Raw genomic sequence first — 16,399 nt, 5'->3', positions numbered from 1 at the left:
GCCCTGGTGCAACGCCTACAACGGCCCAAGCTTTACTTTAAAGCCCAGACTGTCCTGGTGCAAAGATACCTCTACTCTCCACTGCACCCCTCTGACCCCCTTGGCCCGACATGGCCGCCACCGGCCTGCAGTTTAGCGCCTTCATCTCGAGCTTCGTCGGCTGGATAGGTGTCGTGGTCGCCACCGCCACCAACGACTGGATCCTGACCTGTGCCTACAGCATCACCACCTGCCGGAAGCTGGACGAGGTGGGCTCCCGGGGGCTGTGGGCGGATTGCGTCATCACCATCGGACTGTACCACTGCAAGCCGCTGGCGGACATCCTGCTGCTGCCAGGTAAGATCCCTGCCTCGGTGTGACGTACACTCATCTGACCCTACCCACACAGACCCCCTGCTGCAGGGTCAGATCGCTGCCAGGGGAGTGTGAGAGATACCCCTGCAGACACAAACATCCACAGACCCTACCAACCACAGACCCCCTGCTGCAGGGTCAGATCTCTGCCAGGGGAGGGTGGGAGATATACCCCCTTGCAGACCCTGTCATCCACAGACCCCCTGCTCCTGGGCCAGATCTGTACCCGTATAGTGTCAGGCCAGCACCATCTTGTCAACCCTGTCACACCCCATCACGGACAGATCTATGCCTGGACAGCATGAAGCCTACACCCCCTGCAAGGATTGGTCGTTTCGTTGGAATTTAGAGGACTTTGTGGCCTGCCAACACTACCCGCTGTGGCAGTTCTCTGTCAGGCCATGAGGGGGGGGCGGGGGGGGGGGGTACTTCGGGGGTATGCCCCCTGCCCACCCTGTCACACACAGACCACCCCTGATGAGACATGTATTATTATTTTTGATATGCTCACTGTTTCCCATAATACATGTAGGATACACGCTCCAATTACAAGGCAGAGTGGCACGTCTGACCCCTGTCGCCGCCATGTTCCTTCTGGCCTTCTTAGGGTGACATGTCCTTTGGTATGGTCCATGTGACATGCCAGCCTGGCCACGTGACATGCCGAGAGATGTATCTCTTCGGATAATCTTGACAGCTACACCCCCTGCCCACTCAATTACATAAAAAAGACCCCCTCTCAGAACACCTCTGTACCAGCGCAGTGTGAAGGTTGTGCCCCTTTACCACCCTAATGTACATGCCCTCTACTGTATTGACAGATCGCTGCCAGGTCAGCCTGTCAGCTGTGCCCATCGACTCTTCCATGCCCAGTGCATATCTTAGTTCCATCCTCACCCACCAGTTAGGACAGAGCTCTACACGAGTTGTGTGAGAGTTGAGTGTTCCCCTCACGTTATCCCACACCGACATCTGCTACGTGACATCTCTGCCAGGGCAGTGAGTGTACCAGGGCAATAAGTGAGTTGTGTGCCCTGTCGTATATATCGCACGTAGATCTCCTTCCTGTAGGGGCAGGTCTGTTCCAGGGCAGTGTGCCAGCTGTTAGATTTGAACCCTGTCGTGCCTAGCGCCCCCTGCTGTCTCAGCTGTGACAGTGCAGGCGCATTCCTTCGGCAGGGGCACCCCTCTTATAGGACAGTTAGAGATGTCTGACGTGTGTCACCTGTCCATCCTCTCACGCAGACCCTTTCTGATGTGTATCTTTACGCTGATGGTGTAAAAGTTGTGCCCATACATAGGTCTTTTTCAGTTTAAGCTCTGAGGGCAGAGTGGGAGATGTGTGTCCCGAAACACTGTCCCACAGACTCCCAGCAGCTAGAATATATCTCTGATGGGGCAGTGTGGGGGATGTGTGTTCCTCAAACTGTCACACACAGACTCCCTGTGGCTAGAACAGCTCACTGATGGGGCAGTGTGAGAGATGTGTGTCCCACACACTGTCACACAAAGACTCCCTGCTCATAGAACAGCTCTCTGATGGGGCAGTGTGGGAGATGTGTGTCCCACACACTGTCTCACACACAGACTTCCCGCGTGTGAATAGAACTCTGATGGGAAAGTGTGGGAGATGTGTGTCCCACATACTGTCACAAACAGACTCCCAGCGGCTAGAACAGATCTCTGATGGGACAGTGTCGGAGATGTGTGTCCCACACACTGTCACACAGACTCCCTACGGCTAGAACAGCTCTCTGATGGGGCAGTGTGGGAGATGTATGTCCCACACACTGATACACACAGACTCCCAGAGGCTAGAACAGATCTCTGATGGGACAGTGTGGGAGATGTGTGTCCCACACACTGTCACACAGACTCCCTGAGGCTAGAACAGCTCTCTGGTGGGGCAGTGTGGGAGATGTGTGTCCCTCACACGGTCGCACAGACTGCTTGTGCCTAGAACACCTTAATGATGGGGCAGTATGGGAGATGTGTGTCTCACACACTGTCACACACAGTCTTCCTGGGGCTAAAAAAGATCTCTGATGGGACAGTGTGGGATATGTGTGTCCTACACATTATCACTCCCAGACTCCCAGTGGTTAATACAGATCTCTGATGGGACAGTGTGGGAGATCTGTCTCCCACTCCCTGTCACACAGACTCCTTGTGGCTCGAACAGCTCTCTGATGGGGCAGTGTGAAGATGTGTGTTCCACACAGTGTCACACACAGACTCCCTGCAGCTAGAAGAGATCTCTGATGGGACTGTTTGGGAGATGTGTGTCCACACACTGTTACACCCAGACTTCCTGTGGCTAGAACAAATCTCTGATGGGAGAGTGTGGGAAGTGTGTGCTGCACATTATCACACACAGACTCCCAGCACCTAGAACTGATCTCTGATGGGAGAGTGTGGGAAGTGTGTGCTGCACACTATCACACACAGACTACCAGCACCTAGAACTGATCTCTGATGGGCCAGTGTGGGAAATGTGTGTCCAGACACTGCCACGCACAGACTCCAAGCGACTAGAACAGATCTCTGATGGGACAGTGTGGGAGATATGTGTTCCACACACTATCACACACAGACTCCCAGCGGCTAGAACAGATCTCTGATGGGACAGTGTGGGAGATGTGTGCCCCACACACTGTCACACTGACTCCCTGTTGCTAAAACAGCCTGATGGGGCAGTGTGGGAATGTTTGTCCCACACACTGGCCCGCACAGACTCTCAGCAGCTAGAACAGATCTCTAATGGGGCAGTGTGGGAGATGTGTGTCTCACACACTGTCACACACAGACTCCCAGTGGCTAGAACAGATCGCTGATGGGACAGTGTGGGAGATGTGTGTCCTTCACACGGTCACACAGACTGCTTGTGCCTAGAAAAGCTCTATGATGGGGCAGTATGGCAGATGTGTGTCTCACACACTGTCACACACAGTCTTCCTGTGGCTAAAACAGATCTTTGATGGGACAGTGTGGGAGATGTGTGTCCTACACACTATCACTCCCAGACTCTCAGTGGTTAGAACAGATCTCTGATGGGACAGTGTGGGAGATGTGTGTCTCACACACTGTCACACACAGACTCCCAGTGGCTAGAACAGATCTCTGATGGGCCAGTGTGGGAGGTGTGTCTCCCACTCCTTGTCACACCGACTCCATGTGGCTCGAACAGCTCTCTGATGGGGCAGTGTGAAGATGTGTGTCCCACACACTGTCACACACAGACTCCCAGCGCATAGAACAGCTCTCTGATGGGGCAATGTGAAGATGTGTGTTCCACACAGTGTCACACACAGACTCCCAGCAGCTAGAAGAGATCTCTGATGGGGCTGTTTGGGAGATGTGTGTCCACACACGGTCACACACAGACTTCCTGTGGCTAGAACAGATCTCTGATGGGAGAGTGTGGGAAGTGTGTGCTGCACATTATCACACATGGACTCCCAGCACCTAGAACTGATCTCTGATGGGCCAGTGTGGGAAATGTGTGTCCACACACTGCCACGCACAGACTCCAAGCGGCTAGAACACATCTCTGATGGGACAGTGTGGGGGGTGTGTATCCCACACACGGTCACACAGGCTCCTTGTGGCTAGAACAGCTCTCTGGTGAGGCAGTGTGGGAGATGTATGTCCCACACACTGTCACACACAGACTCCCAGAGGCTAGAACAGATCGCTGATCGGACAGTGTGGGAGATATATATCCCACACACTGTCACACACAGACTCCCTGTGCTTAGAACAGCTCTCTGATAGGGCAGTTTGGGAGATGTTTGTCCACACACTGCCGCGCACAGACTCCAAGCGGCTAGAACAGATTTCTGATGGGACAGTGTAAGAGGTATGTGTCCCACACACTGTTACACAGAGTCCTTGTGGCTAGAACAGATCTCTGATGGGACAGTGTGGGAGATGTGTGTCCCACACACTGTCACACAGACTCCCTGAGGCTAGAACAGCTCTCTGGTGGGGCAGTGTGGGAGATGTGTGTCCCTCACACGGTCGCACAGACTGCTTGTGCCTAGAACACCTTAATGATGGGGCAGTATGGGAGATGTGTGTCTCACACACTGTCACACACAGTCTTCCTGGGGCTAAAAAAGATCTCTGATGGGACAGTGTGGGATATGTGTGTCCTACACATTATCACTCCCAGACTCCCAGTGGTTAATACAGATCTCTGATGGGCCAGTGTGGGAGATGTGTCTCCCACTCCCTGTCACACAGACTCCTTGTGGCTCGAACAGCTCTCTGATGGGGCAGTGTGAAGATGTGTGTTCCACACAGTGTCACACACAGACTCCCTGCAGCTAGAAGAGATCTCTGATGGGACTGTTTGGGAGATGTGTGTCCACACACTGTTACACCCAGACTTCCTGTGGCTAGAACAAATCTCTGATGGGAGAGTGTGGGAAGTGTGTGCTGCACATTATCACACACAGACTCCCAGCACCTAGAACTGATCTCTGATGGGAGAGTGTGGGAAGTGTGTGCTGCACACTATCACACACAGACTACCAGCACCTAGAACTGATCTCTGATGGGCCAGTGTGGGAAATGTGTGTCCAGACACTGCCACGCACAGACTCCAAGCGACTAGAACAGATCTCTGATGGGACAGTGTGGGAGATGTGTGTCTCACACACTGTCACACACAGACTCCCAGTGGCTAGAACAGATCGCTGATGGGACAGTGTGGGAGATGTGTGTCCTTCACACGGTCACACAGACTGCTTGTGCCTAGAAAAGCTCTATGATGGGGCAGCATGGCAGATGTGTGTCTCACACACTGTCACACACAGTCTTCCTGTGGCTAAAACAGATCTTTGATGGGACAGTGTGGGAGATGTGTGTCCTACACACTATCACTCCCAGACTCTCAGTGGTTAGAACAGATCTCTGATGGGACAGTGTGGGAGATGTGTGTCTCACACACTGTCACACACAGACTCCCAGTGGCTAGAACAGATCTCTGATGGGCCAGTGTGGGAGGTGTGTCTCCCACTCCTTGTCACACCGACTCCATGTGGCTCGAACAGCTCTCTGATGGGGCAGTGTGAAGATGTGTGTCCCACACACTGTCAAACACAGACTCCCAGCGCATAGAACAGCTCTCTGATGGGGCAATGTGAAGATGTGTGTTCCACACAGTGTCACACACAGACTCCCAGCAGCTAGAAGAGATCTCTGATGGGACTGTTTGGGAGATGTGTGTCCACACACGGTCACACACAGACTTCCTGTGGCTAGAACAGATCTCTGATGGGAGAGTGTGGGAAGTGTGTGCTGCACATTATCACACATGGACTCCCAGCACCTAGAACTGATCTCTGATGGGCCAGTGTGGGAAATGTGTGTCCACACACTGCCACGCACAGACTCCAAGCGGCTAGAACACATCTCTGATGGGACAGTGTGGGGGTGTGTATCCCACACACGGTCACACAGGCTCCTTGTGGGTAGAACAGCTCTCTGGTGAGGCAGTGTGGGAGATGTATGTCCCACACACTGTCACACACAGACTCCCAGAGGCTAGAACAGATCTCTGATCGGACAGTGTGGGAGATATATATCCCACACACTGTCACACACAGACTCCCTGTGCTTAGAACAGCTCTCTGATAGGGCAGTTTGGGAGATGTTTGTCCACACACTGCCGCGCACAGACTCCAAGCGGCTAGAACAGATTTCTGATGGGACAGTGTAAGAGGTATGTGTCCCACACACTGTTACACAGAGTCCTTGTGGCTAGAACAGCTCACCGATGGGGCAGTGTGGATGATGTGTTTCCCACACACTGTCACACACAGACTCCCAGAGGCTAGAACAGATCGCTGATGGGACAGTGTGGGAGATGTGTGTCCCACTCACTGTCACACAGACTCCTTGTGGCTAGAACAGCTCACTGATGGGGGAGTGTGGGAGATGTGTGTCCCTCAAACTGTCACACACAGACTCCCTGTGGCTAGAACAGCTCTCTGGTGGGGCAGTGTGGGAGATGTGTGTCCCACACACTGTCACACACAGACTGCCAGTGGCTAGAACAAATCTCTGATGGGACAGTGTGGGAGATCTGTCTCCCACTCCCTGTCACACAGACTCCTTGTGGCTCGAACAGCTCTCTGAAGGGGCAGTGTGAAGATGTGTGTTCCACACAGTGTCACACACAGACTCCCAGCAGCTAGAAGAGATCTCTGATGGGACTGTTTGGGAGACGTGTTTCCACACACTGTCACACCCAGACTTCCTGTGGCTAGAACAGATCTCTGATGGGAGAGTGTGGGAAATGTGTGTCCACACACTGCCACGCACAGACTCCAAGCAGCTAGAACAGATCGCTGATGGGACAGTGTGGGAGATATAGGTCCCACTCACTGTCACACACAGACTCCCTGTGCTTAGAACTGCTCTCTGATGGGGATGTTTGGGAGATGTTTGTCCACACACTGCCACGCACAGACTCCAAGCGGCTAGAACAGATCTCTGATGGGACAGTGTGGGAGATGTGTGTCCCACACACTGTCACACTGACTCCCAGAGGTTAGAACAGATCTCTGATGGGACAGTGTGGGAGGTGTGTGTCCCACACACTGTCACACACAGACTCCCAGTGGCTAGAACAGCTCACTGATGGGGCAGTGTGGGAGATGGGTGTCCCACACACTGTCACACACAGACTCCCAGTGGCTAGAACAGATCGCTGATGGGACAGTGTGGGAGATATATGTCCCACTCACTGTCACACACAGACTCCATGTGTGTTGAACAGCTCTCTGATGGGTCAGTTTGGGAGATGTTTGTTCCACACACTGTCACACACAGACTCCAAATAGCTAGAACAGATCTCTGATAGGACAGTGTGGGAGAGGTGTGTCTCACTTACTGTCACACAGACTCCTTGTGGCTCGAACAGCTCTCTGATGGGGCAGTGTTAAGATGTGTGTCCCACACACTGTCACACACAGACTCCCAGCGCATAGAACAGCTCTCTGATGGGGCAATGTGAAGATGTGTGTTCCACACAGTGTCACACACAGACTCCCAGCAGCTAGAAGAGATCTCTGATGGGACTGTTTGGGAGATGTGTGTCCACACACTGTCACACACAGACTTCCTGTGGCTAGAACAGATCTCTGATCGGACAGTGTGGGAGATATATATCCCACACACTGTCACACACAGACTCCCCGTGCTTAGAACAGCTCTCTGATGGGGCAGTTTGGGAGATGTTTGTCCACACACTGCCGCGCACAGACTCCAAGCGGCTAGAACAGATCTCTGATGGGACAGTGTAAGAGGTGTGTGTCCCACACACTGTTACACAGACTCCTTGTGGCTAGAACAGCTCACTGATGGGGCAGTGTTGATGATGTGTGTCCCACACACTGTCACACACAGACTCCCAGAGGCTAGAACAGATCGCTGATGGGACAGTGTGGGAGATGTGTGTCCCACTCACTGTCACACAGACTCCTTGTGGCTAGAACAGCTCACTGATGGGGGAGTGTGGGGGATGTGTGTCCCTCAAACTGTCACACACAGACTCCCTGTGGCTAGAACAGCTCTCTGGTGGGGCAGTGTGGGAGATGTGTGTCCCACACACTGTCACACACAGACTGCCAGTGGCTAGAACAAATCTCTGATGGGACAGTGTGGGAGATCTGTCTCCCACTCCCTGTCACACAGACTCCTTGTGGCTCGAACAGCTCTCTGAAGGGGCAGTGTGAAGATGTGTGTTCCACACAGTGTCACACACAGACTCCCAGCAGCTAGAAGAGATCTCTGATGGGACTGTTTGGGAGACGTGTGTCCACACACTGTCACACCCAGACTTCCTGTGGCTAGAACAGATCTCTGATGGGAGAGTGTGGGAAATGTGTGTCCACACACTGCCACGCACAGACTCCAAGCAGCTAGAACAGATCGCTGATGGGACAGTGTGGGAGATATAGGTCCCACTCACTGTCACACACAGACTCCCTGTGCTTAGAACTGCTCTCTGATGGGGATGTTTGGGAGATGTTTGTCCACACACTGCCACGCACAGACTCCAAGCGGCTAGAACAGATCTCTGATGGGACAGTGTGGGAGATGTGTGTCCCACACACTGTCACACTGACTCCCAGAGGTTAGAACAGATCTCTGATGGGACAGTGTGGGAGGTGTGTGTCCCACACACTGTCACACACAGACTCCCAGTGGCTAGAACAGCTCACTGATGGGGCAGTGTGGGAGATGTGTGTCCCACACACTGTCACACACAGACTCCCAGTGGCTAGAACAGCTCACCGATGGGGCAGTGTGGGAGATGTGTGTCCCACACACTGTCACACACAGACTCCCAGTGGCTAGAACAGCTCACTGATGGGGCAGTGTGGGAGATGGGTGTCCCACACACTGTCACACACAGACTCCCAGTGGCTAGAACAGATCGCTGATGGGACAGTGTGGGAGATATATGTCCCACTCACTGTCACACACAGACTCCCTGTGTTTAGAACAGCTCTCTGATGGGTCAGTTTGGGAGATGTTTGTTCCACACACTGTCACACACAGACTCCAAATAGCTAGAACAGATCTCTGATAGGACAGTGAGGGAGAGGTGTGTCTCACTTACTGTCACACAGACTCCTTGTGGCTCGAACAGCTCTCTGATGGGGCAGTGTTAAGATGTGTGTCCCACACACTGTCACACACAGACTCCCAGCGCATAGAACAGCTCTCTGATGGGGCAATGTGAAGATGTGTGTTCCACACAGTGTCACACACAGACTCCCAGCAGCTAGAAGAGATCTCTGATGGGACTGTTTGGGAGATGTGTGTCCACACACTGTCACACACAGACTTCCTGTGGCTAGAACAGATCTCTGATGGGAGAGTGTGGGAAGTGTGTGCTGCACATTATCACACACAGACTCCCAGCACCTAGAACTGATCTCTGATGGGCCAGTGTGGGAAATGTGTGTCCACACACTGCCACGCACAGACTCCAAGCGGCTAGAACAGATCGCTGATGGGACAGTGTGGGAGATATATTTCCCACTCACTGTCACACACAGACTCCCAGTGCTTAGAACAGCTCTCTGATGGGGCAGTTTGGGAGATGATTCTTCCACACACTGTCACACACAGACTCCAAACGGCTAGAACAGATCTCTGATGGGACAGTGTGGGAGCTGTGTGTCCCACTCACTGTCACACACAGACTCCCAGCGGCTAGAACAGATCTTTGATGGGACAGTGTGGGAGCTGTGTGTCCCACTCACTGTCACACACAGACTCCAAACGGCTAGAACAGCTCTCTGATGGGGCAGTGTGAGAGATGTTTGTTCCACACACTGTCACACAGATTCTCTGTGGCTAGAACAGCTCTCTGATGGGGAAGCGTGGGAGATGTGTGTCCCACACACTGTTACACACAGACTTCCTGTGGCTAAAACAGATCTCTGATGGGCCAGTGTGGAAGAGGTGTGTCTCACTTACTGTCACACAGACTCCTTGTGGCTAGAACAGCTCTCTGATGGGGCAGTGTGGAGATGTGTGTCCCACATACTGTCTCACAAGGACTCCCAGCGGCTAGAAGGCTAAAAAGATCTCTGATGGGACAGTGTGGGAGATGTGTGTCCCACACACTGCCACACAGACTTGCTGTGCTTAGAACAGCTCTCTAATGGGGCAGCGTGGGAGATGTGTGTTCCACACACTGTCAGACACAGACTCCCAGCGACTAGAACAGATCTCTGATGGGGCAGTGTGGGAGATGTGTGTTCCACACACTGTCACACGCACACACCCTACGGCTAGAACAGATCTCTGATGTGACAGGGTCGGAGATGAGTATCCTGTCACCCATTCACACACAGAGCCACTGACTGCTGGAGCAATACTTTATGGGTCAGTGTGGGGGATGTGTGTCCTTAAAACATCGATGCATACAAAGTACCACCTATAGCTGTTGCACATTACTGACGGGGAAGTGTGGGAGATGTGTGTCCTGCTCAGCCTGTCACATATAGACAGATCTCCAGTGGTGCAGTGACCTACACAGAGAGTCACACAACGCCCCCTTGCTGTAGGAACGGATCTCAGAGATGAGGCAGTGTTGGAGATAAGCGCCCTGACCACCATGCCCTGCACAAGGCCCCCCTGCTTTAGCACTCCATGAGCAGTGGTGTGTGAGAGGCGTGTGTTGTCCACTCTGTCCCTCCCACTTACGCACTGATGTAACACTTCTCTCCTAGGGTTGTGTGAGAGTAATGTGTCCCCTCTATCATGCTTCATATAGTGTCCTTCCTTGAGGCGGACCTCTGTCAAGGCAGTGCAGTAGGTGTGCCCTTCCAACCCTATCAAAGATGGTGCACCGCCTCTGGGGCAGATCTCTGCCAAGGCATTCAATGAGGTATGTGCCCCCCCACCCTATTCCAAACAACTTCATCCCTAAAGGTGTCTTTCAAGGTCTTCTTGGAGCTGTGCGCCTTACGCACCTTATTCCAGATAGCCCCACTACTGGGACAGTGAGCAATGTGCCCAGCCCACCCTATTCCAGATAGCTATACCCCTGGGAAAGGTGTCTGCAGAGGTCTTCTGGGAGCTGGGCGCCCTGCCCATCCTATTGCAGATACTTACCTCATGGGAAAGGTATCTTCCAAGGTTTTCTTGGAGCTATGCGCCTTACGCACCCTATTCCAGATAGCCTCACCCCTGGGAAAGGTGTCTGCCAAGGCATGCTGGGAACCATGCATCCTCCCCATTCTAGAGATAGGACCACCGCAGATTCACATGTCTGCCAAAGCAGTGTGGGAGTTCATTTCCCTGCCCATCCCATTTCAGTTCGACCCTCCCCTGGGGCGTAGTGCCTAATAAAAAAAAATGAAGGGGTACAAAGTATTCTTACTGATGCTGTTGAATGCCAGGGTTGCCAGATACCTAGACTGTCCTAGTTTTGTTTCCATCTCCTGCCTCTTCCCCCCCATCCTACAATCCCTGTCATTTTAGTGTACTTTTACAGGTCATTTTTCATCCCTGCTCTATTCCTTGATCACTGTTACCCTGTTATTCTCTTCTGTTGTTTTTCTCCCTCAATCAAGCAATCAATCACATGTTTGTTAAGCGCTACTACTCACCCGTGAGGGTCTCAAGGCGCTGGGGAAGGGGGGTTTCGCAGTTTCCAGTCCATCAAGGAGGGGGTCTGTCTAAGAGCCAAGTTTTGAGGTTTCTTGTGAAGATGCGGGGAGATGTTTCCCAGGCCAATGATGAAGACAATAGAATGCATTGGCTCTTTGGTTATGTCTGATGCCATAGGTCGGATCTGCTTATTATGATACAGCCTGTAGGCCTGATTTATTTCCTGCAAAAGTCATATGTTAAATGCTTTAGTTACATTAAAGAAATGTCCACATAATGCCCACTAAAGCTTGGTGGGCCGCAAAAGTTTGTTGTTCTAAAAATGGGAACCACTGGTCTAAAGCAAAGGTTAACCCACTCATCAAAAACACTGGGTGTAGAAGAGTTTCACTGTAATACGTACCCCCCTCCCCAGCGCCTAGAGCCCCCACGGGTGATAAACCACGCTTTAGAAATCCTGCTTGATTGATAATCCTCGTTAGGCCTTCAAGGAGGGGTTGTATATTGTTATGCCAGCTGCAATGTGGTCAATATTGTTAATTTCATATTTGTTATCAATGGCATCCTTGCAGCAAAGCTTATGCTCAATACAGAGGGCCCTTGTTAGTTATGCTGACAAACCCACGATGAAGGCTAAAAGCAAGATCTGTTTGCTGGGCAGATTTATGTCAGATGCCATGGTCGTGACCTGTTAGTTATGAAAATATTTTAATAAACATAGAGAATCCAACTCCGAGGTAGGGTGAAGTGTTCAACAATTGGAGTTGGAGCACTTAGTGTTTTGTAAAATACCCCTCACACACCAAAAGCCCCCTTGGTGTCATGCTTCATCATCGGGGTCTTCGCACCTTAATTCTATGTTTATTAAAGTGTTCTGTGGAGCAAGAATCCTTCTCTATTTTGCTCTACCTCCCCCTCCTGTTGTTTGTAAGTTATGAAAATATAAGACAAAGGTAGTAAGCTGACTTGTTTATTGTGAAAAGCTTATGTTAAATCCAAAAGGGTTTTAAAGGAGGAATGTTATTACACTGTGTTAAAGTCTATAGGCAAGCATTTTCTTTACATGTAATCACACAGATTAATGTATAATGTATAGGGTTTTGGATGGTTATCCCTCTGAAAAAACCCTTTGTTCTTTTATTTGATGTAGCATACGTTTGTGTGTTTTAGTGTGGATGGATGAGTGGGTAAATGCAAGTATAGCAGGTGGATCAATGGATGCTTGGGAGGCATGCTGAGTGACAGAGTGCATGCATGACAAGTCATTTACGGCTTCATTTATGAGGAACTGGCGTAGGGCAGCCGCTCAAGGCTTCTAGCAGCGCTGCTGTACTACAATGTGAAAGGGCAGAAATGCACCGTATTTACTTCTATTTTTTGCTTGTCCGCGTCTCGCTGAACAAAGAAGATTTTTTAAAACAATGTTTTTTAAACAAGAGTTACATTTACTGCCCCTAATTCATTGCATTTTTCAAAAATATTCTGTTAATGTCTGCCTTCCGCTTTTAAATGTTTTAGCTGTTTTTAAAATGTTAATGAAATGCATTATTGCATAGCACTGCACCTGGATGTAAATAAACAAATACCCACCATGATATCCCTTCAGATCATTATTGTCGGGTAGGGAGGTTCTACATACAAAAAACAAGCAATGGCTATGCCAGTATGTCAGGATTTAAAGTGTGAACACATGGAAACACAGCATTACCACGCCTAGTGGCATATTTACGAAGAATTCACATGACGCTGCGCAGCATGTGAAGTTGCCTCGCTGCATTGCCTATATGGCACAGAGCAGATAGTGCCTTAGTGCCAAAACTTCCCTCGGAGGCTTTCTCCTCTTTGTATGTGTGCTTCAGAATGCAAAGAGGAAGGAACAAGGAGACATAGATATATTTATCAATGTGCTAGAGACACCTGCCTCTGTCAGGCACACCATTTTTCACAAACCCATGTCTGCACTCTCTTTGTAAATATCGGTTTGCGAAACAGTCCATGGGTGAATGTTCAGAAACACCTATGTACCACCCATGGAATGTCTGCCTGACACAAAGATTTCTTAAAAGCCATACAAATCGTGGCTTAGTAAATACCAAAAAGGATTTTGCATCAGGGCTGTGTCAAAAAAATGATGCCTCTCCTAGGCAAACTCTGTGTAAATCCCAGACTCAATGTAGGCACTTGTGGCAGGGTACCTGATAAAGCACAGGAAAGGAGCGGGAAGGCAGAACCGATGATAGGGAATAGGATATATGGGAGGCAGGGTGTGGATAAGAAATGTCAGAGGTAAGACAGGGCGGGGAGGTGCATAACTGGTGGAGGAGATGGACTGTGTGAGTTGGGGCTCTCTCAGCCTGGGGTGAGAAGCATTGATGGAAAGGTGTAGAGATGATGACGTGGAGCAGACCTCTGCATTGGAGGCTGAGTGGAGTTCGGCCTATGGAAAACTGAAGATGCTGTTACTGTGTGAGTGGCACTGATGAAGCGTAAGCGCTCTCTTTTGGTGTGGCTACCATGGTAAAGTTGTGGCTTAAATCACATCCTTGCACTGCCCAGAGAAGGTGCAAGCAGCGTGCATTATTGACACAGATCCTGCAGGCCCTTCATTGGTGGAAGAGAAATACATTGTTAACAGCCATTGACATCTGCTGAGAGAGAAATACTCTCTTGGACTGAACCAACCTGAAATTGACAAGCCTAAAACTAATGGCTGAAAAAAAAACTAATGGTTAAAGGGGCTGGACACAAAGCCCACTCTAAACACATCAGGCACAAATGTTCTGCACAGAACATCATCCAATCTATTAAAAAATAGAGAAGTGTGGCTCACCGGTTAGAGGAGGCAGTCCCTAATGCAGAGGTCAGACCCGGGACCAGGGTTCAATCCCCAACGGGGCAGGGCCTTGAGCTCAAAATGTCCACGGACTCGATAATTCTCGCCTCAGTGCCTACTTGAATCGTGGGTTCCCACTCTGCAACTCTGGGCAATAGCTTGCTTAATCTCCCCTACAGCCCCACTGCGATGGGATGCCTGGTCTTCACCTTCGGGATGCCCAGTAGGGGTAATCTCGCAGGGAAAGGCCAGGATGGGTTCCCAAAGCAAGCGCCTTGTGACCTTACGGTGAAAGGCGCTATATAAGAACGTATGATTTACGATTTAGTGCAATTGCAGTGTGGATTGGTACTACAGAGAAACTGTGACATTAACAGCAAGGTTACTGACTACCTTTGGTTGCTGTAGCATCTTCTTTCTTCGGGACTCCAGGGCTGCAACAGACAGCATATTATACCTCACGGGCTCCCTAGTCTCAAGGAGGTGTCGCTAAAGATACTTCCTTTAACCACATTAGGAAAATGAAGACCATCCAATTAATAGCCAAAAGGTGACTTTATTTGGATGGAGCACAAGATTAATTGAAATATAACTTGCCCTACTGCGTATGTGTGCTAGACAGTAGAGCAGTAATATAAAAAGAAAGAGGGCCATTTTTCTGACAAACTAGTGCCACAAGTACTAGTGCGGTTGGCTCAGAAGCTGCCATGGGTCAGCCAGTTCACGTACATGGTCCCTGATTTACCATCCTTGATGCAACTGAGCTCTGCAAGAGAAATTATATTGCAGTGCTGCATCAAGGGTAAAAAATGGGGCAGCATCAGATTTAGCAAAACTCACATGCTGATGACATCACCGAGATTGCATGATGCTCAGCCTTCTGCCAGGATGCACTGGGCACCAGCAGTGTCTACTGTAGGATTTGTCTAAAGTTAGACCATCCAGTTCCAATGTCTATGTGTAGACAGCTGAACCAGGGACAGCAATCTATTTTTTTAAAGCACACATGCTACCAGTAGATACATAAAGCGCGAAACAACCTTTACAACGAAACTTTTACGACGCAAAGCTATTACAACGCAGGTTTTACTACGGATACCTTTACAATGCATTACACTGGGGGGCGCTCTAGGATAGGGAATACGTTTAATTTACTATCCAACACCTTCCCTAGTGTCCACTGGGACTGGAGTTGGAATAGTAAATTAAACTATTCACTATCCAGCACCCCAAAGTGTAATCCATACTAATAATATAAAGAGAGAGCCCAAACCTTTGAGGCGGGTAATCTCAGGAACCGCAGCACCAATCACAACACCCAATACAGCGTTGGAAAGGGCAGTTGCAGCAGAAGGACATAGGCTATACAGACGCCCACCATATACATTTAAAAGGTAAAAGAACCGTGCCAGCAAAGTAGTCCCTTGTGGGCGTGTCTGCGTTGTGCTGTGGGTGGGTGCCTGTACCCCAAACCCCAAACCTAGCCCTGAACCCTAAAAATACCCCTGTAGCCCAAAACTCAAACCTACCCCTGAACCCTAAAAATACCCCTGTACCCCAAAAACAAAACCTAGCCCTGAACCCTTAAAATACCCCTGTACCTCAAAACCCAAACCTACCCCTGAACCCTTAAAATACCCCTGTACCCCAAAACCCAAACCTAGCCCTGAACCCTAAAAATACCCCTTTACCCCAAAACCCAAACCTAGCCAGAAACCCTAAAAATACCAATGTACCCCAAAACCCAAACCTACCGCTGAACCCTAAAATACCCCTGTACCCCAAAAGACAAACCTAGCCCTGAACCCTTAAAATACCCCTGTACCCCAAAACCCAAACCTACCCCTGAACCCTAAAAATAACCCTGAACCCCAAATCCCAAACCTAGCCCTGAACCCTAAAAATACCCCTGTACCCCAAAACCCAAACCTACCCATGAACCCTAAAATACCTCTGTACCCCAAAACCCAAACCTAGCCCTGAACCCTAAAAATACCCCTGTACCCCAAAACCCAAACCTAGCCCTGAACCCTAAAAATACCCCTGTACCCCAAAACCCAAACCTACCCC

General features: G+C 50.3%; 1 protein-coding gene across 1 annotated transcript in view; it reads left to right on the top strand.

Annotated features, from left to right (window-relative positions):
- Nucleotides 1-6: 6 nt before the first annotated feature.
- The window catches only part of CLDN11 (claudin 11), a 131,472-nt gene continuing 115,079 nt past the window's right edge, over nt 7-16,399 (top strand). Inside the window, exon 1 of the mRNA XM_086949180.1 lies at nt 7-336. Coding sequence (XP_086805306.1) covers nt 111-336 — 226 coding nt within the window. The 5' untranslated portion in view covers nt 7-110. The remainder of the gene's footprint in view (nt 337-16,399) is intronic.

This window comes from Lissotriton vulgaris, unplaced genomic scaffold, assembly GCF_964263255.1.
Source record: "Lissotriton vulgaris unplaced genomic scaffold, aLisVul1.2 SCAFFOLD_1346, whole genome shotgun sequence".
Lineage (NCBI taxonomy): Eukaryota > Metazoa > Chordata > Amphibia > Caudata > Salamandridae > Lissotriton > Lissotriton vulgaris.
The sequence above is the reverse complement of the archived record's forward strand: the minus strand, read 5'-3'. Positions and strand labels throughout refer to the sequence as shown.